The sequence below is a fragment of the Struthio camelus genome, chromosome 9 (genome assembly GCF_040807025.1).
Source record: "Struthio camelus isolate bStrCam1 chromosome 9, bStrCam1.hap1, whole genome shotgun sequence".
Classification (NCBI taxonomy): domain Eukaryota; kingdom Metazoa; phylum Chordata; class Aves; order Struthioniformes; family Struthionidae; genus Struthio; species Struthio camelus.
The window spans coordinates 33,817,709-33,840,114 of NC_090950.1; the positions used below are offsets into that span (position 1 = coordinate 33,817,709).

The 22,406-nt window shown below is 43.9% G+C and overlaps 1 protein-coding gene across 2 annotated transcripts in view; it reads right to left on the reverse strand.

The window, feature by feature from the left end:
- Positions 1 to 5,887: 5,887 nt before the first annotated feature.
- The window catches only part of TSC22D2 (TSC22 domain family member 2), a 32,398-nt gene continuing 15,879 nt past the window's right edge, over positions 5,888 to 22,406 (reverse strand). Inside the window, exons 2-4 of one of the 2 annotated variants that reach the window (XM_009665920.2) lie at positions 17,662 to 17,733; positions 8,607 to 8,658; positions 5,888 to 7,473 (exon numbers count right to left, since the gene is read on the reverse strand). In XM_009665920.2, coding sequence (XP_009664215.2) covers positions 7,213 to 7,473; positions 8,607 to 8,658; positions 17,662 to 17,733 — 385 coding nt within the window. In that variant the 3' untranslated portion in view covers positions 5,888 to 7,212. The remainder of the gene's footprint in view (positions 7,474 to 8,606; positions 8,659 to 17,661; positions 17,734 to 22,406) is intronic. The other variant, XM_068954042.1, reaches the window with a different exon arrangement.

The window sequence follows — 22,406 nt, forward strand, 5'->3', positions numbered from 1 at the left end:
TAAATTGTGAGTGTTGTACGGGGATGCTTCCTGCAGACGCCAGGGCCCCTGCCCCTCCTACCCGCGCTTCTGCTTCTATGTGCAGCATTTGCAGTTTATGGTGTGTCTTGCAGTATATATCCTAATCCTACTTGAGGTAAATCCTGCTTTCAGCTCTTTCATCTAACGATGGATCCAGTACTTAGCTACTTCCTTGATGGATAATCACTGTTCCTTCTTAGTAATTCTGAAAAAAGCCCGTCTTACATCGCTGTAAGGACATAACTTAAAAATCAAAATGGAAAATGCTGCTATCGATCATATTTTATTGCTGATAGCCTAGGCTTTGCGATGGCCTCTTGCTGTGCATTGCAGTAACCAAAGGCAGTCTCAGATTGGTCTGCTACTGTCTGCGGTTGCTAAAAGATTTCTTTTTTTTCAGGTTGCTTAGTGGAAGATGATAAATTTCAAAACTGGTTGCAGTAGAAATAAAACTAGAAAAAAAATCTCGAGAGATTAAATGTCTGTAAGCTGTGAAGGAGAGGACCTTTTGCTGGTACTAGTTGTCCTATTCCCTTTTGAATTAATTGGAACTGGTGTAAGCCAGCACAGCCAAGAGCGTGCCCCAAAAATCTAGCCGTGAAACTTAGCATACGTTCCTTATTCTTGGAAATTCACATTTTGTAAGTGGTGGGGGAGGTGACGTATGTATAATTGCTTATTTTAAATAAAGCTCTTTTCAAATGTGAGTTGTGCTACTTTTGAGGTTGGTGAAATGGTGCCTTACTGGGTTGTAAAAATGGGCCACTTCAAATGGAGTTTAGCTTAATTAGCTTCTTCCCTCTTCGTTAGCGGAGCCTCTTGGCAGTAAGAAAGTGCCCGGCTGTTGCAGGGGCTGTGCCCGCACAGCGGTGCCTCTGAGCCTTCGGGCCGCAGAGAGCGTGTCACCGAGCAACGTGGCGCTGCTCTCCGTGCGGGAGTCTGGCCGTCGGCTTGTCCGCCTCGCTCTTCCGTGTCTGGCTGTCGGTGGCTTGTCCGCCTCGCTGTTCTCTGTTTCCTCAGGAAGCAGCAGTGGCCTGGGCAGCCCGGCTGGTTCTTACCTCTACAAGAAGCATTTACTCGCACGGTATCGTGTGGGCACTTTACACAGCTTGAATGGCTGTTGGTGACTTCACAGTTCTCAGCATGTTATAGCGCAGTTTGATTAAAGAAAAATCTTCTGGAAAACTTGGCCTGCTTTAGTGCAAGTCCTGGCTATGCTGACCTTTCTGATGCTTTGCCTCTATAGTAGCTCAGGCGCGCTTCCCCCGATAACGTCCCTGGATTCGGCAGAGCAGGAGCGCGGTGCTAGTCACACGTAAACAGAGAGGTGCGGTGGCCCTGCACACGCTTGTAGTTACAGCATGAGCAACAAGCCTTGTCTGACAGACGAGCTTCCAAGCCTGATGATGACATTTGTCAAATAATTACATTCTGGCATATTGTCCCACTTGAAAAATGCTATTAGATTTAAACCTAAGGGTTCTGGGGCTGTTTGGCATTTAAAAAAAAAAAAAAAAAGAAAGAGTAGTTGTAGCCAAGCGCAGAATCAGTCTACACAAGGGATGAGTAATATCCATAGCAAATAGTTTGTATTACAACAAACTGACAAACACTGCATATAACAAGGAAAAGCGAGGGTGTTTTTGCAGGTAATGTGTTATAAGCATCTGGAAACTATGGTGAGAAGTGGGCTAGATCAAACACTAAGCAGTGCATTAGGAACTTCTGCTTCGTCTATTCCCAGTGCTTGTCTTAGACTGGGAGAAACCCCTGCGGAGTCTCTGCTTACACACGTTTCCATAGTTCCTATAACAAGGGCTTCTGCTCTGTGAGTCAGGATAATAAAATGGTATCTATCTTTACCTTTTATTGAGACAATAAAAGGGAACAACAACAGTCAGCAATCTATTGGTAGCTCTTTAAGCTGCTAGGAGTCGTGGCGGACAACAAGTTAAGCATGAGCCAACAGTGTGGCCTCGCAAGAAGGCCGGTGGCACCAGAGCATTGCCAGCAGGTGGAGGGAGGTGATCCTCCCCCTCGACTCAGCCCTGGCGAGGCCCCACCTGGAGCACTGTGTCCAGGCCTGGGCTCCTCAGTAGAGAGTGACATGGCACTGCTGGGGAGAGTCCAGTGGAGGGCCACCAAGGTGAGTAGAAAGAAAGGAAAAAACAAACAAACAAACACACTTTTTTACTCTAAGGATGATCAAACAAGCTGCCCAGCGCGGTTGTAGAGTCTCCATCCTTGGAGATGTTCACACCCTGCCTGGGCACAGTCCCCTGCAACCTGCTCTAGGTGACCTCACTTGAGCAGGGGTTTGGCCCAGAAGCTCTCCAGAGGTGCCGTCCATCCCAGCTGTGCTGCGATTCTCTAACTCTGTGTACGAGCCCATAGGTGCCAGGCTTGTTTCTCTTTAAAATCCTCCAACAGCCATACCCAGGTTTGCCTCTGCTCCTGAGCAGGAAATGAGTCGCGTTTGCAGGAGCCGATAAGGCATCTTTTGTTGTTGTATACTGTTCTTCTCTAGTTACTATTCTCAGCCAGTTTGCTTTTCATTATCCTAATAAAGTAATAACCTAGTAAAGCGGCAGCAGGCAGTTTCTGAGCTTACTGCTGCTTTAAGGCGCGGTAATTAACCAGCTGCAACGCTTTTTTATTGCCGCCGCTGGTCTTTTCTTGCCTGCGAAGCAGCCTCAAAGCCGCCTGTGGGCCGGCACTTCGGTAAACCGGATTGGGCTTGGCATGTTGTGCTCCCGAAGGCAAGTGGTGCCCCCTCTCCTGCCCAGCGTGTTCCTGCCTACCGGTGCCGCACGACCCGGCGCAGCCAGCTCGGCGCAGGAACTGCAGCAGCGGCGCGGCGGTTTCTGCAGGCACACTTCAGTATCACGTGGTGGAGAACCAGTTGCAGCAATAACGCTGCTGCTGCTAAAAAATCATGGTTCCCCCCCCCCACTTCCCCCGGCTCCTCCGCGCCCTGCGCCGCAGCGGGGACAGCGCTAGGGCCGTCCTGCCCGCCGGCTGAGCGGGTGTCTCCTGTCTGAACGTACCATCCGCCTCAGCAACATCCTGCCGCCACCGGTCCCCAGGTTCCCTTTCGGCTGCCTTAAACGCTTTTTTATTTTGACTCAGTCTCCCGCTGGTTTGGCCGAGCGCTCCTGCGCCTCGGGCCGCGCGACCCGGCGAGCAGCCCTTCTGCCTCCACCTGGCCGTCGCCCTCCGGCTCTCCGAGCCCGTCGGCACCTCGGCCCGCTGCCCTCGGCCCGCTGCCCTCCGAGCTGAAGAGTCCCCGGCCTCCCAGGCGCCCTCGTTCGGCCGCCCCTCCGCAGCCGGCACGTCTGCTGCCGTCCCCTGCACCGCCTCTGTCACGTCCCTTTTGGGGTGAGCGCGCCCTGCGTTAGCTGCCACCGAGACGCGCGGTGATTGCGTCCCCCTCCACCCGCGCCGAGCGCGCGCACGCCAGCTTTACAGCGCTGCAAGGCCAGCAGCTGAATTAGCTCTCTATTCGTTATGCGGAAGCTGTGCAATAATTTCAAAGCCGTGTATCCCAGGAGCATGCACCGTTCCTGATTCCCAGCGGCGCGGCACCGACGCACCCCAAGAGCTGGCTGCTGCCCGCGGCCCCAAGCGCAAGGACGGGGGAGCAGCGGGCGGCGTTAGCGGCACCGGGGCGGCAGGCAGCCGTTTAACAACGCCAGAAGATCTTTTCACGCTGAGGCGCTGCTATTCCCGCACCCGACTGCCTCCTGCAGAAAGACGGCACCGAACAAGACTCAGTCCTGCCGTTTTATAGTGTTTTTCTCAGCACAGCAAGCGCTAACATTTATAACTGAATACAACTTAATAGAAATACAACTTAAAACAAAAAAATAATAGGAGCCGAGCAGAGCAAAGGATTCTTCACCAGATGTTTAATCTCTGCTTCATCCCCTGCTTTCGGCAGTTTGCTAAATACTTTCTCCTTCCACAGAGAGGAAACATCTCTAGCACTCCTGGCTCTCAGAGGATCCAGCCGCATCCGGGTGACGGCGCTGCACGAAGACAGCCGCCTATCGGGAATCACGGGCATTAGACAGGAGGGAGGTCGGACCAAGGACGCCGGCCGCCCTGGACTCAGCAGGGCTCCGGGCCGTCCCCTCTTCCCTCCTCTCCATCCCTGTACTTGCACCCTCACCACAACCCCAGCCGCTTCGGCGGAGGATTGTTTCAGCCTCTTCACTGCTTGCACTCCGCAGCAATGGAAGGGATTTACAGTCGCACTGGTGCCTCTGGAAACAAATCTTAACTGCTCACCTCAAGGAGGACCTTTACACGCAGAAATTCCCAAATTGGTCCATTTTTCCTCGGCTTACCAGCTCTTCTAGTAAGACAGACTCCCAACACATCTGTATCTTCAACACAGAGCCAGGGAGCGACTATTCACACTTTTAAGTTTAGCTACTGAAATATTTTGTTCTCCAATCTGCACACGAAGCTCTTGTTGCACTCGAGGCTTTCCAGCACCACAGACGCGTGCTTATGGCAGGCCAACAGCAACAATCTGCAGCTGAAACGAAGATCATTCAGCATTTTACTTGCGAGGACTTAAAATATATAAATATGCTGCTTATTTAAACCATGTTGTGAACCGATGCTTACCAGAAAGGCGTAACGCTCTGCAGTTGCTGGGACACTGGCGCTTCCTTGTTATCCGAAGGCATCAACGTTTACAGCTTCTTGGTTTTTTTTTTTAAAAATGTTCTTACCTAACAAATAATAAAGGGAGAGAGGTTCGACGCGTACGGAGCCGGGGCAGCAGAGCAAACGCGTGCAGGGACCCCGACCCAGCAGCGCGGGCTCCCGAGCGACCCGGGCGCCGCAGCAGCGGCCCTGCTCCGCACCCACGGCCGCTGCTCGCGCTGCTGCCGCGCTCCCTGCCGACGCTTCTCCAAACTAAACCCTCGCTTTAAGAGCGTGAAGGTACCAAACTGTTTCAACACCCCTGTGCACAGCCAACTTTTAATTCATCTGTATGACTACAAAAACGAATCAATATAAGAAAAAAACGGCAGACTTAGTGCATGCATCAGGATTACGCTTTTCGCAGCAGGAAAGGAAGAGGCATCGCAGGAAAAGCAGCTGCGCTTGCCAGCGTTATCAGCAAGGCCGGCACGAGCCACAGGGCAGCGCCTCAGGGACTGCCGGCCAACGCATCCGTAACACCGGCGACAGCCAAGCGTCCCTCGTTGAACGCCGCCGGTCCAGGGCGCTTGGGGAACAGCGGGCGCCCGGCGCTCCGCCGCAGCCGGCAGGACGCCCTCGCCCGCCCCAGAGGGCCGCCGGCGTGCGCTGCAGCGGCGGGCAGAGCCCAGGGGCGGCAGCAGCCCAGGCGCCTGCTGTCCCCGGGGCGCTCCTCCAGCTCCCCGGAGCTCTTCAGAGGGTGTCAGCGCTGCCGTGCCAACGCGCTCCTGCCACCCGTGGCCCCTCCGGGCGCCGCTGCCGCAGAGGCTCGGGAACGGTGCCCGGAGCCACAGTCACTATTTTTGTCTTTACAGAGGTTTCATGCAGCTGCGCTCAGGGCCCTGGAGGCCGCAAAGCTGCTCCTGCCCCACTGACGTGAAAAATCATGCTTGAGGGCCACGACTGCATCAGCTCCAGGTATCCAGAGAGCGCCCATACGCTGCCGCTGGCTCACTACAGTTACCTCTTCCCATTTGGTAATGGGCAAGATGCACTACAGAACGTAGGTGCCCTTTAACCACATCTGGAGCCAAAAAATTCAACAAAACTGCAATTTAATTTCAGAAAATGTGTTAAAATATATATATGTATTTATACATCAATTTGACACACTGCATTAGTTTACACAAATGATGGTCTCTCTTGAAACTGTATTTATGAAATGTACATTTTAATTTAAATACTCAGTATACACTGCACTTAATCTGCATGTTGCATTTATTAAATACATTAAAATCTGCAATGTAACAAAACGTTTTCTGCATACGAAATTCAAAACACCATTTTAAATGAACAAAAGATGGCTCACTTCATTTTTTTTTTAAACAACTAGTGCATAGCACACTAGCTCAACTCCACCAACACCAGCTGTTCTTTCTTTTATTTGACATTGTTCACAGACTATTACATATTACAATAAGAGTGCTGGATAAAAACATGAGGTACGAAAGTGGTTCAAAGATTATAGGTCATGCAGATCATGCGAGACAGCAAAGAAAGTTGTGAATGAGAAAATACTAAATAAAAATACATAAAGAATGTGCATTATAAAAAAAACTCAATTACACAGCTTTGCTTCTTTGGTTACAAAGTAGGTTGAACAATTTCACAGCTTTTTATTCCCACCCAAAAAAAAATTATACGAAATGTCAAAAAGCAGAGGAATCATGGCAATTTCTCTCTATTAGAAAGTAGAAACAGAAATGAGCAAAGTTTTCTTCATCAAAATAGCCCATCAATTATTTATTATATCACAATAACTGGTGACTACCTGTACAGATGCACTATGGTCTTCATACTTACACTCTATACAAAATTTACATTCAAGCTGGATCTTTACTACCGTAAATAAATACCAAAGGTAAATTGCCATTAGTGTTAGAAATATGCCAGGATTCTTTTGTTCAATTATTGCCTAAACATTTTATCTATTAAACGCAATCCCGTCTACCATTTTACTGATACATACATTTATTTAAAAAATTAAAAAAGTTCTGTGACATTGTTCATGTACATTATGAAAATAGCAGCCCTGTAATAAATAAAACAAATAAATGAAACTAATGTAGGCAAATGTTTCTTATATCGAAAGAACAGTGGCTCTTTAGATGAATTGTTACTTCTTAGGAGATAGCAAGGCTCCAAGTAATCCATGGGTAATGGAAACCTTGGAGAGCCACCAAAGCTCTTAGGGACCTCACTCCTGCGCACCAAGCAAACGCAATCTTGGCATTAATCACTCCGGCTACCATTTCCCTCGTGCACTGATGACAAAGGACACCGACTGCACCGCGTGACACGTCAGTGAGGGAAAGCTCTTGTAGGATGATTGTCTAATACTGAAAAGGCCAAACACACAACAGAAGCATGGCTACTTGCTTTCATATAAGTGGAAAGAACACCAGTGGCACACAAGGACAGACTGCTCTCAGGGTTTGTTTGTTTTTGTTTTGTTTTAAGTGAGGCAAGAAAGCTTTACGCTGAGGAGACATTCGGCTGCTGTGGAGGTTGCGTTGGCTGCGGAGGCTGTGCTATCACTGCTTGCGCTTGTGAAGTGCTACTAGGATTGGCCTGTTGGGTTGAAAGTTGGGATAACTGATCACTGTTTGAAAGAGATTTTAACAGTGCATTTTCTCGTTCAAGTAAAGAGTTTCTTTCAACTAATTCTTTTATTTGTTCCTTCAGGACTTCCACTTCTTCTCTTACTGCATACATCAAATGGCTTTTGACTAGATCCTGCGAAGAGTAAGTTCACAGTTACACCAAATGAAAGAACGGTTCCATTCCACTCCAACCCCAGGATTTGCTATTTTACTGTTTTCACTGAAATAAGTTGTAAGGCTGGAAAACTAAAGCACTTGTCATTAAAGATGTGACTAAATTAGCCTTCAGAGCAAACCACCTAGCCCTTTAATTCACTATTGACATCCTTTATTTCAAAAGCTCTTGTCTCCAGCATTCAACATTAGCTAAGTTCTAGCGCAGAGCAACTTGAGTATTGCTATACTCATTAAAACGGAGTAAGCAAAAGAAAAAAGAGAAAAAGAAAAGCAACAATTTTAAAGTAACCTGAATGGATGTAGAGCCTTTTAAAGGCCTGTCTTTGTTACACTGCATGCGTTTACAACTCAACAGAAAATTAAGACAATAGAGACTTTTAGGCAGGATTCGATGTTGGGGCTGCAGAAGCCTCTGTTAACTGCTTAAAGGAATCTTTCTACAGTGGCAGATTCTGGATAGGTGGGGTTACAGTACACAAAGCGCGACAAGGCTTCACAAAGATGGCAAGTCACCTCACCTGAACCGAGGACAAAGCCCTAGAATTAGGGTCCAGCTACTTTGAAGGAAAGTATCAGCTCTGAAGTTTTGAGCTGAGGATAGGATTCTCTCTTACAGAATCCCAAGCACTGAAGCGTATGAGAACCAAGAAAGAAGACTAAGTCATCAGAAATGAGATCAAACAAACGTAACTAAAGATGAACTAAATGTAAAGGATGGCATAGCCAAAGTGACAATGAAGACAAATTAGCAGTGAACTTCACTGAAGAGACTTTGGTGTGCTATGAAGGGATGCTGAAAATACAAGTCAATCAGCTTGTTTGCAGCAATTCATAGGATAACTCATTTAAGAGAGAGTCTAGGCCAACAGTGCAACCAAGAAGCTCTTTAGATTAAATGCAAAAACAATCTTGTTGGCTGTCATCCCATAGTTGGGGAAAGTAATTTTTGGTATATGGTATTTGAGATAATGATCTCAGTCTGACCTGACTGAAGGGATATTATAGATGTGCAGAAATACAATGCAGCTGGAAAGTTATGCTCAATGACCAACTGTTCATCCTATTAGAAATAACTTGCCTTCTACTTACCATTGCCTGTTCTATTTTGTTGTCAATGGCAACAACACTTGCACCAGACGCACTGTAAAAAGAAAAAAAAAGGAGAAGACTTAATGAGCATTACTCAATCATTTGATTAAATCTGTACACTGACATCCCTAGAGTCCCAAAACATACTTCCACTGAAAGGCTAAAGCTTCAGATGCAAGAATTCAGCACGTGAATCATCTGAATCCTGCTCTGCATCACCTGGTCCAGTTAGAGCACCTAAGACACAGGGCTCCTTCAGTTTATGAATCGTCCGATTATGCTTAGGACACAGCCAGAAAAGTGCATTAGAATAAAGAGTAAGTTAACTGCTTGATTCTTTGCCTCATTTCTCAGCTTTCTTCACTTGCAAAGACATGGACTCGCAGAATAGATCTGCTGGAACGTTTGTTCTCTGGCTTTTCTGGAAGATCACTTTCCATTAAGAAAAAAATCATTGGATCTGCACTGTATTTACAACTTTGCAACTGAGTGGCAATAGTCAGCAAAAGACTAGAAAACCCATTCAAAGCTCTGGATTTCCACAAGAGCGCATATTCAATTTCAGTGAATTTTAACTGGATCAATGTTTGCCAGTCTTAAAGAAAAAACAGTAGTTGGCTGGTTACATTTATGGGACAGTCTTTTTCCCAAAGACATACTAACGCAGAAGGTTCCATCAAAACATCTTAGCAATCGTCAGTATAAGAAAATAGCTGTTTCCTGCAGGAAACAACGTCGAACTACGTCAGGTAGGAAACAGTAAGTTCTGGCAATTCAGGTCTTAGTATTCTTAGCCTGTTTTTCCAAGCCACAGAACAGAAGCAAGTCGATCACTCGCAGTTCTCCAGCGTCAGGGCTTCGGGGCTCCCTCTCCTCGGGGCCTGGGATCTCTGTGGGAGAGGACCGCAAAGGGCCCCTGCCGACGAGCACCGGCCCCGCCGCCTGTGGAGGGGCGCAGCCGCTCCTGCGCCCACAAGTTATCTTCTATCAATCCCCTCCTCTGCATATCTGCCCTCCAATACCGCGTCTCGGCGGTCCTACTTTACTCCATAGCTCCATGCCTGGCGGCAGTCCTTTTAGCAGGCCTGCTAGCGATAGCTACTGATAACGCTTCTCCAGCCATGAAAGTTGCTATCAGTAGTTCACAGCTACATGGTATTAAAAAAAAAAAGCCACACATACCACAGAGGAAAAAAAAAATGTAAGGTTTGCAGTCATATTCTGAATATTGCTTTTTTTTAAAAAAACACTTAAGAGACATTAAAACTTAGTGTTAAAAGAACTACTCAGCAGTTTTAAAAATTGAGTTTTGGCAATAGGCTCAGAAGTACTAGTTACACACATGAAACTGAACTGCATTATTGAAAGAATACACCACTATTCAGATAAATCCATCTCACCAAGTCGCACCAGAAAAAAATACTCACGAGGTGCCTAGCACCAAAACTGCATTTACAAGTAGAGTGAATCAGCTTTTGGGATTGGGAAAGTAATTGCCTCTACTTCTAAGCAGAACTAAGCTTCTAATCTAAAACCAAAATGCCAAACACCTATTTCCAGAGAAAGTTGTTCCAGGGTCTTATCTTCTTTTAAGCCATATTTTCAGTAAGCTTCCTCAGAATAAAAAGTGTTTGTAATTCATGACCAAGGATGAGTACTCCTACCCAAAACACATTAATACAAAAAAAATCTCTGAAGCTATCAAAATGCCTGTGCGCTCAAAAGTCACCAAAGCCTTCAGCCTGGCAGACCACTAAAGCAGGCGGTCACGAGCAGCACGCCAGGTGACGAGCGAGGGGCCTCCAAAGAGATGAGGACAAGAGGAACAAAAAGGCAGACAGCATGTTTTGGATTGGGACCTGCTTTCACATAAGAACTAGTTTACATCTTTTGCCAATACTTTTCTAGTGAACTTTTAGACCAATCTCAGATTTAATGTCTCAGTAATTTGGTGGTGTGATTTTTTTTTTTTTTTAAAAAGGAAAATTTGGCTACACTGCATAGAGTTAAGGCATTTAATAAGTTCCAGGAAAAAAAGTCTGCAGGGGAAGACAGGCAGTCTTCCCCTAAATGGTGCAGCAGAGACACCTTTCTCACGCTGTATCTTGCACACCACATTCTCACCTGTTTTTCAAACACATGCAGTATTCACAGCTGCAAACATGAGGACAGTCCCCCTGCACAACTGAGATTTGAACACAACCGAAAGAAGCCACCACTCTTCCATCCACCTTTTATGCCTGAAGTGATACTACTAAGTCTTCCTGAAAGTCAGGCCAGCATTTATGTGCTACTTGTATTCATTTCTATATTCTTCTTGTCCTTAGGCCCACAACAGCGAATGCTACTATCAGAGTAGCGAATCAAGATCCCAGAACCGCTTTCCATATAAATTCCTGCATCCATGCTGCGTATCCTGAGTAGGCACGAGTGCTGGGATTAACCAGATCAGTGCCCTTCCATCCCAGGCCAAGCTCTGAGCGGACAGAGTAGTCCTGCTTTATCTTGATGGCATGATTTAATTTCACTTTCAAAAAGTGCATCAGAATTAGATTTTATGCTAGCACAATTCCCACGTTACTCTGGCCTTTATGCACTGTAGAGTGCCCTCTACAATGAATAGCTGCTGTGAGCTGTTTCAGAAGCAGATCGCTCCAATGCTGTCTGTCCCCAGGCCATATTCCAAACATGCTGCCAAATCTTGAGGCTTTGTACTTTTCTTCAAATCCTCAGCAGCTGGTACCAAGCCCAGCTTCCATTAAAATAAATAAATTATATCCTATGGCTGCAAAATCAAAGTTACACATATAATTCAGCCCTTATGAGAAGGTCAGAAAAAATTTTCAGTCAAGTAAGTTTTTTTTAGGTGAGCATAATGAACAAATTTAAATTCTTAGTTAAGTGCAACATCCGCTGTAAAGCCAATGCCTCAGTTTGCAAATTCTTCAGTTAGAAGTGGAAAAATCATATTTACGTAGAAAACACTAATTTTAGAGATCGATTCAGTTTGATTTGGACCTCCACGTTTATGTCGAAAAAACAAAACCACACATACACAGCTAGCAACAAAAAACCCATGATGATATTGAAGTAACCTGAATGGGTCTGACCAAAAGGAGATTATAGTGGTGCGCAAAGACCGCTCTGAAGTGCGTCAAGCGCAAGGCAAGAGTGACAGGCAGCAAGAGGGACAAGATAGCTGAGTGCAGTTACCCATTTCCAGAGACAGGTGGTGAAAACAACATTCCTCCACCTTAGGCACCAGATAAGCAAAACACTATTTAGTCTGAAACCCTCAAAATGAGGGTGTCTCCAAAACCTTGGTGGCTTAAAGTGTCTTTTTTTTCCTCCCCCTCCATTTATTGTGAGGGAATCAAGGGGAAAAATAGACTTTGACTGCTAATAAGACTGCTTAGCTGCAGCTCACAATCACATATGCTTTTTTGGTGAAACAAAATATTTTAACAACACTCAGAATTCTTTATGCTGTGCATTAGGTATACTTCTCCTGTACACCTGCAACTCAAGAACAGTGCTCTTTTTTTTGTTTCAAACTTCTGATAACCAAAGCATGAGAAAAGTTTTGGACAACCAGGTACAGACAGATGAAGGAAACGGGAAGAGAACTGGTAAGTCTAAGCGCAGGTCAGATTTCTGATGCAATTCACGCTTAATATACAGTAACCACACTTTAGGCAATGCGGTACCTTGTTAAGACACTTAGTATAATTTTGACTTCACTGCTGCAGAAGTTCTCTATGGAGATATGGTATTCCAAAAATATGGTAAGGGATTCTAGTAGAGATGTTTCCATATCATCAACAAGCTATGATACTGTCAAACAAGTGTTTGGTAGGCATGTGAGTACAACATACACCAATGTATACAGTCACTGAAACTACTGCTACTCCACAGCGATCAAGCAAGTGTTCTTTGCAGCGTGCAGTTCTGTAGCTCGCGAAAGCTTGCTTACTGCAGACTACTCCAAACCTTGAGGGACACTGACAGAACCGGCAATGAATAAAATGAGTGACTAATGAGCAAAACTTTGCATGAGTGGACTGAAAGACAGCAAGAAAGAAAAGGTTAATCTCTTAGTGTGAACTTCAACAGTTGGAAGTAAGTTTAACCATCATTTCCTCACATTTGTTGGCATTAAGACCATTAAGAACTATTTTAAGGGTAAATTCAAGAAGCACACAGCATTGTGCTCCACTTGGTGTTCTCACCATTGATGTCTTCAGATACACCTATCATCTTTTCAGGACACTTGTTCAAGTTCAAAACTAATTTTGAAAGCTAGATGGAAACACTGAGAATCCAAGTTTCAGAAGAAAGGCATTTATAGCTTAATTCATTTGGTATGCTAGAAAAGCAATACTTAGTTTTTAGAGATTCCATAGTCCTCAGTAATGTGTGTATTATGCCAAGTTTGAATGCACTAGGAATGAGTTTTGAACAGTCCCACTTTGGCACTGTCAAGTATCAGACTAGGCAATAATGTTTCTATGTAGCTGTGACTGCCTGCCGGTCCTAGTCACTGGGCGACCTAAGCCAACGCTGAAGCTTCACTTTTCACAACCAGTAACAAAGGGCATGTTCTGTATCCAGCTATGCGTACTGATAATCTGCATACCATTTTCCCAAGGAATTTCTTAGCAGCAGGTCATCCCAAAAGACTGCCAGAACACATGCATTTTCTTGCATTTCCCTGTTCCTGCTATTTCTTCTAGCTCTTAGCATCAAGAGTTGTTGCACCATCCACCTCATGCCTTGAGATACATTGAACCTGTCACCTAGCATCACTAATCCTGCCAGGGGGAAAAGACTCTCTACAGAGCAGACCCCGAGAGGCTGCACTGACGTTAGCAAGACATTATTGCCCAGTAGCTCTTGTCCAGCAGCCTACGTAAGGGGACTCCTCTTTTAAAAGACTAGATCTGCACTCTGTTAAGTGAAAGTGGAAAAGATGTTATCACAGACCGCAGAACCAGACAGACACCCCTGAACTAAGCCATCTCCCCTAGCTGTTTTCTTGCTGCTGCTTTACATGATCAAGTAACCTTTCTGGAAGGAACAATGAGGTATCTCAGTGTCCCCTCATTTAAATGTTTTGCTTATAAGTGAAATGCAAATTAAAACAAGTGTTATTTCTTCCCCCTCACTGGTTTGCTCATTTATGATCTACTGTAATCACTTAACTAGCCAACTCTTATGTCGTATCATTGAGTGATTTAGTCCTTCCGAGAAGCCTTATCTAAACTTGGAATATTCAAGGCACATTTAATCAACCTCCATCCAATTAGGAGATGGAGTATGATGGGTTCCCAACAGGAACAATTATCCAGCCTTGAAAGAGCAACTAGGCAAGTATTTCCGATTTTTCTTTGTTAAGACAGCATGAGAACGAATTCAGTCTCAGAATTACTGGCAGGTGCCTGGCTTGGCATGCAAGTCTACTTGAGCTCCACGCTAGTTCTGTCAAACAGGTAAGTACCTGTTTCTATAGGACAGTAAAATTCTCTTCAGTTTTACAAGAAACCCTGCAGATATATTATTTAATAAAACATAATAATTGATCTCAAAAGCTTAAATAAGATAAATATTATACTGCTTTATAAAAAGAGAACACTCTGGGGGAAAGCCAAGAGGTTTATCTCCCTTCATTCTCAAATGGGAAACTACAGATTAAATCGGCAGATTAAAAAGCTCTCGACTCTCAATGACAAGCTCAAGTTACTAGACGAGTGTACTTGCTTCGTAAGAAGCAATTCAGAATCAAGTAGTGAAAAAGAAAAGCAACGAGGCCCGTTTTGTGTGAACTGAAGTAGTTTAATTGTGGGGGGCTTCTTGTTGTTGTTTGTTTTGGTTTTGGACACAATGAAGAAAAGTGTGGTTATTAGTTTTGATAAGAATTTGATTTGCACTGATCAACCACATGCTCTTCCCTGTGCAGTAGTCACACTGTGCATACCTTCCATGAGAAGGAAGCAGCACGAAGAACCATGTTAACCACAACACGGCCCGGAATAGCATAGCACATGATATGTCAGCCTATTCCTAAGGAAGTTTCTTTAATTTGGTACAGAGTCCCAAGACTTCCAATTCCAAATCAGAAAAGTGTCACCATAGAACGGCCAGATAAGGCTGCAAGCAAGAAGTATGAAACCTGCTACGCTTCCCTTTCTCCCATCCACAGAGAGGGCATCTCGCCTGATGGAGAGCCTCAGGATGCAGAAACTGAAGCCTGGCATAACCCAGCACAGGGAGAGATGCTGTCTAATTCACCAGATTTACTGAAGATGTTTATCAGCATCATTTTAAAAGCGTTTATCTGGGTGCAAGTGTGGGAAGGAAACAACCCCCCCCATTATGAAGGTTTAACACTGCACATAAAAATACAATGGAAAAATTACACTGCCTTGAATTAAAGTTCACCAACCATAGTTATATTTCAGGCAAATCTACCCAAGGTGCTATGGCATGATTACCACTCACACAAAGCTTGCGCTATAGGAGAGCGATCATCCAGGCTCCCGTGTGATGTACCAAGAGACCGTTACTCTCCTTAATCCCCTAAGCAACTGCACTAGTTGGAAAGCGACTCCGAGACTTGTGCCCCTAGAAGCACCCATATGAATACTATGCAGGAAAAACATTTCTAGGATTTCCTAAGTCTCAATAACAACCCATATTTCACTAATATTTAACGGTTTGAGTGTTATTAGCACTTTCCCCATGATGATAGGTTAGCAAAAAAGAGATGAGTCTATTTTACAGGAGCATTTTCTAACAATGCTTTTCTCTCCCTTGCAATAGCATGTGGTTAGCTTTGCTGACTTCAAACGGTCCCAAGAGATGACTGCTCACAGGAGAAGAGGCCATATTTGCTGGCAGGAGGGGGAACACCCACACTGAAATTGCACAGGAAGATTTCTCCTCTCTGTTTAGGCTAAAGTCTCCTTACTTACACCCCTGAGGCTCATGAAGTACTTCTGAAGGATCTGCAAAATGTAATTAAGTAGTCTGTCAGCAGGCTTATGACCCTGATGTTTTGCAGTGTAAACGTCGTGAACCCCTACATTTTGGGATGGAGAAACTGAAGGGATTCTGAGGGTACTAGAAGGGTTTATGTGAAATCTCTCACAGCAGAGATTTCTCTCACAAACTGGCCAAAGACCCAAGACCCACTTAGTTTGTTATCAAGCTGCTCAAGTCCGATAACAGATTCTCATCTGCATCAGAGGCCTCCTTGCACACACCCAGTGAAGCCAGCGGGGAGCTGACTCGCTTCCCGGCCGCTGGCGTTGGTACTCACACGCTGGCGGGAGGCACTGGCTTCCTGCCTGCGCAGCTCACCTCCACCATCTTCCTGCCACTGGAAGCAGGTTGCAGAGTCGTGTTTACTGACTACACACTCGACATTTCCTGCATTATGTTTTAATTGGAAACTTACTGTTGAAAGCAGTTCAATATTAGTCATCTAAGTAAAGCAAAACTGCATGAAGTGACCTCAAGAAAAAAATCTAGTAAGTGGGATATGAATGCAAAAAACCCTAAAACCTGTCGAAGAGTTTGGAGTCTGAACCAATTAGAAGATTAAAATCTTTACTAATCCTAAAAAGTTTGCTATGTTTTTTAGAAATACTTCTTTTTATATACCAGAAAGCGTTCAAAGATATAAGAGAAAGCTATTTACATCTACCTGAATTTGATGTTCCTCTATACCCCCACACTTCTAGTACTTGCTTTGGACGTTATTACATACATCTCAGACTTGTGAAGCCTCAACTTAAACCATCCTTTTTTTTTTTTTTTGAATCTGCTTCCTCTTTTTAAGAGCTATTTTGAGTTAAGAGAGATGAATATAGACAAATAAGTGAAGGCTAGACCTAAAAGCGGGCTTTTGGTCTGCATATCAAATCTGTATTCAAGGCCCTGCAGCTTATTTCAGTTAAATAAAGGAAACGCTTGGAACCTGAACACCATCATTGCCTCATAAGTAAAGGAAAGTGGCACGACCTGAAGCATAAAGCAAAAAAGTTGCACAAGCTTCGGTTAGAAAGGGAAGATGTGCTTTTGAAGCTTTGCCTAATGCTTGCACTTCAACAAAAAACAGAGCAGGATGCATTAGCATTATGCTGAACCAGTGTTGTACAGTATGCAAATTGTTGCCAAGCAAGCTTTAAAGCTTTTTAATTTTGTAAGCCTCTCAAGTCAAATACAGCCAATACAATGATGAAATGGTTGTCAATATTTAACAGAACTAAAAAAAAAATTATGTTCTACAGAGCTTGTTAAGCAGAGATCTTGCGACAGGCCAGAGCATCATGAGACAGAGTTATATAATCACTAGGACTTCAATTTAACGCTGACAAAAAAACCCTTCAAAAATCTTTAAAGGAGTAGGAAAGAAACACTGTTTGCAGCTACTGATGAATTAGTAACGCATCTCTGACAAGCCATATCCATAACAAACACGGCTTCACTGCAGTTTCTTGCCATGAGTTCAAAGCTAACTTAATAGGGTTTTTTTTTGTACTGTGAAAAGATAAGAGGACAGGTTTGTTCCCATCTAGCTTAATTTCAGCAGGATGAAAGCAAGCCACAAAGCTTCCTTTTCTGGTTTTAAGACCAAAAGATTTTTAACTGTGCTGAAATCGCATTTAAATATAACATTTTCACAACTTGTCTTCTGACACAGGACTTAGCACCAAAGTTTCCTTTTTTGGAAAAGGAAGTTGTAGATATTTTAGTGAAGGTCAGCTAGTAGCTGACTAGCATTAAACTCTTTCAGCTTACTCATTATGTATGATACATGCATAATGGAAGGAGGAAGAAAAAAATCTCTCATAGTATTTTAAGCCTTTTGAAGTCTCAGTTGAAACATTTCAATTCCAGGACCGCTCTCAGATTTTTAGGTTGCAGAAGTCCAATGTGAAATTGTAAACACAAGCAACATTTTGCGCAAACTAAGATGACGAGAAACTTGCATAGAGCAAAGCTGATCATGCATACTTCAGCATGTATGCATTCCGTATTTAAGAATTCATACCTATCCCAGAAGGTCTTTGACTCACGTAACTTGTTGAATTGGAACGCTTGGTAGAATGCGGTTGACGGATTCCTATGAGATCCAAGAATCAAACAGAGATATTGAAAATGGATATATAATAAAAATATTAACTCTTATTCTACCTACATTACAAATCAAATTAGCTATCCAGACAGGTTAGATTTCTGCCCCAAAAGCATACAGATGCCACAGAACTCCTTAGGAGGAGTGTAGTGACTGAAAAGCCTTATTGTTTCAATAGCCTAATCCTATGACTTGCTACTAGAGATATTGATTAAAAACAAACAAACAAGACAAACAAAAACAGCCCCCCCCCCTTGATTTTCAGGCCATTTCAAGTTGCTACTGTAAAAAGACTGTAAGAGCCATTAATAAAACATCTCATACTATGGTGACAACATCCTACAGATAAGCTGTATACCATACTAATGCTACACGTACCTAAATTCATAGATACCTTCCATATTTTTTGTATTTCACAAAAAAATCTTTACAAACAGTACCCAGTATTTCTGTTCTACTTAACAACCTACTTCATTAGAAGCACAAGAATTCTCCAAGTGGAACTTTGAGCTGGAGCTAAATATGCCACATTCAAACTGTGAAAGATTAAGTTAAAACGGAAATAAATGAATCTAAAATATTGCTAGCCATCAGCAGTTCTAGTTCTCACAGCCCTCATGCTCCCCTGTCTTCACGGGCAATAGGCCCCTGTATTTCAGGCAAGTGTTTAGAGGCACTTTACAAATCCCTAAATCTGAGAGCGCTCTTGCTACCGGCTTGGTTCACACAGATCTTTGGCTCAGACTACAGTAACTTTTCTGACAACGGAAACCTGTGGCATAAGGTCTACAACCACCGCTGAACCCCTGAGACAATCTGCCCTTCCTCATCCAGTGCAGATCTGCCCCATGGAAAGCAACTATACCAAGGGTGTCTTTGGAGAATTATGGCCTTCAAATTACTTGTCTCAACACTTATTCTTTAAAGGGTACTAGATGAAATACAGAGTCCAAATCCTCTATCACAAGTGGCTCTATCAGAGCATTCCACTTAAGCCACTGCATTCTTCCCTAGGGTCAGTATAGCTAGGCCAACGCAAGACTGAACTGCAGTACTGGTGAAAGCAGTTTCTAAACTTAACTGAACAATCTTTAGAAAAGCTAGTATTAGCTCCAATACCTTTCAAAACCAGTTTTTAAATCATAAGTATAAAGTTTATACCAGTGTTAAAGCACATCTGTCCACCTCTTTTCTAAGTTGATAACAAGAATATTTCTTAAAGAAACTGTCTTCCAGTCATTTAACTTTCCACATAAGCACAAATTCTGTATACTTCAAGTTATAAAACAAGAACCCAGATACCGCAGAAGGAGCATTGTAACAAAATGCTATTAACTGAAGTAATTTGATTCCCACAACATGTGTACACCAACAACCTTGCAAGGTTAATAAAGAATGATCATCACTGACACACAAGCATTATTTGAAGTGTTTGTCACTCCTTCCCCTACCTTCACCCTGCTCCCCCCTCCAAAAAAGACACCCCCCCCCCCCAAGTTGACAGGGGTCTGGAATTTAGCTCAACGTCTGCTACAGAAGGTGTCCCGTCAAGCTGATGACTATCATGCTCTCATATCACATAAGCTTCATACATTTGCATAATAAGCACTATGCACTTAAGTGACACAGCAACTAAATAGACCTAACTACAGGAAGAGCAGTACGTGGTAACACCATAGCTAAAGGACAGCTGAGGGATACAGGGACCTGACATGCGGAAGCAATCGGCATCTGCGGAGATAGCAGTATTCCTTTAAGGTAAGGATGAGCCCCAAACTCTTTATTCTTCCTCACAGAATTAGAAAGGTGTAAAAAGCATCTTCCTCAGAAAGCTATTTCAAATAGAAAGTCATCTACCTTCCAAGGCATTTATTTGCAGCATATTAAGCCCATAGTTAGCTATAAAAAAGCTTGTGGCTTATAACCACACAGCATGTGCTTCACAAGAGCTATTGTACTGACCACCCATAAGCCGCATACATGCGTTACTCTCAAGCAAGTATCTGGAAAGATACTGAAGTGCTTGTTGTATTAATATGACATAATATATATGTAGCAATACAACATTATGTATTCTCTTAATACAATTAAGAGAACATTTTCTACTCTGCAATTTTAGAAAGCTGATCATTTTGTCAGGGGGGACCTTTACAGGAAGAGCTACCTAACCGGAAGAAGCAAAAGCAGCAAACTCTCAGAGCTAACCTAAGCAGTGCCTGATGCGCAGGTCTGAACTAACATCACTGCATTTCACAGACTGTCAAGCCATCTATTTTTAACCACATTAAACGGGTTAGAGAGTTTCTCAAAACTCCTCTTCAGCTTGCTGAAACAACTGGGAGCCCTGCTCCCAGGGGCGTAACGCACGCCGCCTGCGGCCCTGGGGCAGCCCCAACGCAGCGGCGCCGTGGACCTGCCCGAGCTCATCTGGACGGCCTGGAGCAGCAGCTCAGCCCCCAGGTTCCTTCCCTGGCAGGAGGCCAGATACCAAGAGGCCAAAACTCAGCCCAAGCTCTGGGCGCATTTGCGCCCCAGAGCCAAACAGCCAGCCAGAAAGGGGGAGGTCACCGACTCCGAACCGCGGAACTGGAGTCCACCTTCTCTTTCACAGAAGGTATCGCAGACTTTCCTTGTTCTCAGCCTCCGGTGAGAGAGGAGAGCAGGTATTCCTGAGAACCAAGAGGCTCAGGCCCAGTCCCAGAGACTATGATAATTAGTTCCTACAGTTAGCATGTCTGAGTATTTAACCGAGCAAGGTACAGTTTGAAAAGTCTTAGTTTCTTTACAACATATGCCATATTTATTTCCATTAGAGGCTCACAAAGCCCCAATATTTACTACATACTCCAGGGTTATGGTTTCTAAGAACAGTTTTAATGCTACAGAAGTTCAGTCTAGATTCAGAGGACGAAAACTAGACCGGTTCTTCAATTATTTGAAACATTCCTTTAATGTCCCTTTAAAGGGGAAGTCTGAACCACAGCCAAAGTCTCACCTCCTATCCAGGACGGCATCCTCCCACCTCCACTAATCAGGACAAGCATATGCCGAGTACACATTTTATTCTAGAGAGCTCTGCTTTTCTAGAAACCATGCCTGTGAAGGCCGGCAGACTTTTGAGTTCACAGGTAATTACTGCTTAATTTATATAACGATACTGGCTTTGGAAGTACTGGATATCAACTTGATGTTCAGAGAGGCTGCTGAACAGACTTTTCTTCCGCTGCTACCTTTGAAGGAGGTACAGTAGCACAACTGTTTATTACAAAACAGAATGTATGCTTCAGACTTCCACTTTTCAGCCAGCAACTAAGGACAAAAGCCTCAGCAACAGCAAGAGGAGGAACACCTAAATACCATCAGACTTCCCCCCCCCCCCCCCCAAGAGTGGGGGAATCAGAAATTCACACAAAGCAACCTCAGAGTTCTCTAATCTCAGTACCACTGACTATTATTTTCATTAATTTTGAGGACTGGGAAGACCCAGAAGACTAAAGAGGCCAAAGTACCCATCTCTGAAGTTGAAGAACATGATAATTACAGGTCAGATAACCCAGGTTTAACACCTCAGAGGAAAAACAAAACAAAGCAGAACCACCTTTTTATTTTTACCTAGAAGGCAGTAAATCAACATGGATTGCCTTTTCAGAAGCTTACGTCAACCAAAAATCCCTTAAAGACAAATTGGCAGGCCTTATACAAAAACACTGGAGATGTGACCAAGTTATTGTGGTATTAGTAGAGCTTTTAATGCCCTCTTGCATGATGTTTTTGTAATTAAAACATGCCTTATACGAAGTGGGTCCCACAACCAATAACTACTCTGTACATGTGGCTCTCCAATGGTTCAATGGAAGAACGGAAGGATGCATCAAACTGAGCTCTCCAGGGATCTCCTCCGAGTCTGTTACAAGATACTTTAATCCATGACTTGGGCAGTGGAATACAAGACTATCTTTATACCTGCAGATGATCTGCAAGCACTCTGGACAGCAGGAATAGAATTCAGGAAGATCTTGCCCAATTGGAGCAATGGTCTGAAATAAAAAGGATGCAATTTGATAAGGATAAGCATGAAGTATTATGCTCTGGTAGTAATCAACTGCACAAGTACAAAACGTGGAATGAGTAGTGGGGTACAATTCTACAGAAGAGAACTTGAATAGCCGTTAAAAATAAAATCCTGCAGAGGTATCAAATTTTCAAGACTCCTGTCTTTCACAGGCTGTATATATATTAACTGAAGTCTTGTTTTATTCAGCCCTTCTGAGCCCTTGACCTGGATTTTATGTCCAGTTTTGAAAAAAATCAACTCTTCAAAAGGATATAAGTCTGCCAAGAGTTCAGATAAGATCTCTAGAAGAAAAAAATTTTTTCAATAATCAGAATCATTATTAGGAAAATGGTTTTAATTGCAGCAAGGAAAGTTTAAACTATGCATCAGAACTGGCTTCCACACACACAAGCAGCCATGGGAAAGACTTCTTCCAGAGGTGATGGAGTTTCCAGTCCTGGTCATTCTACGAAAGACTTCGAGCCCATCAGTCTCCAGACCAGGACACAGCCCCATCCTCACAAGGATTCAGGAGACCACTCACAAGAGCTTCAAAGAAGAAGTTCTACCTTCCAGTGCAACCAACTCCTATAGGAAACAAATCCAA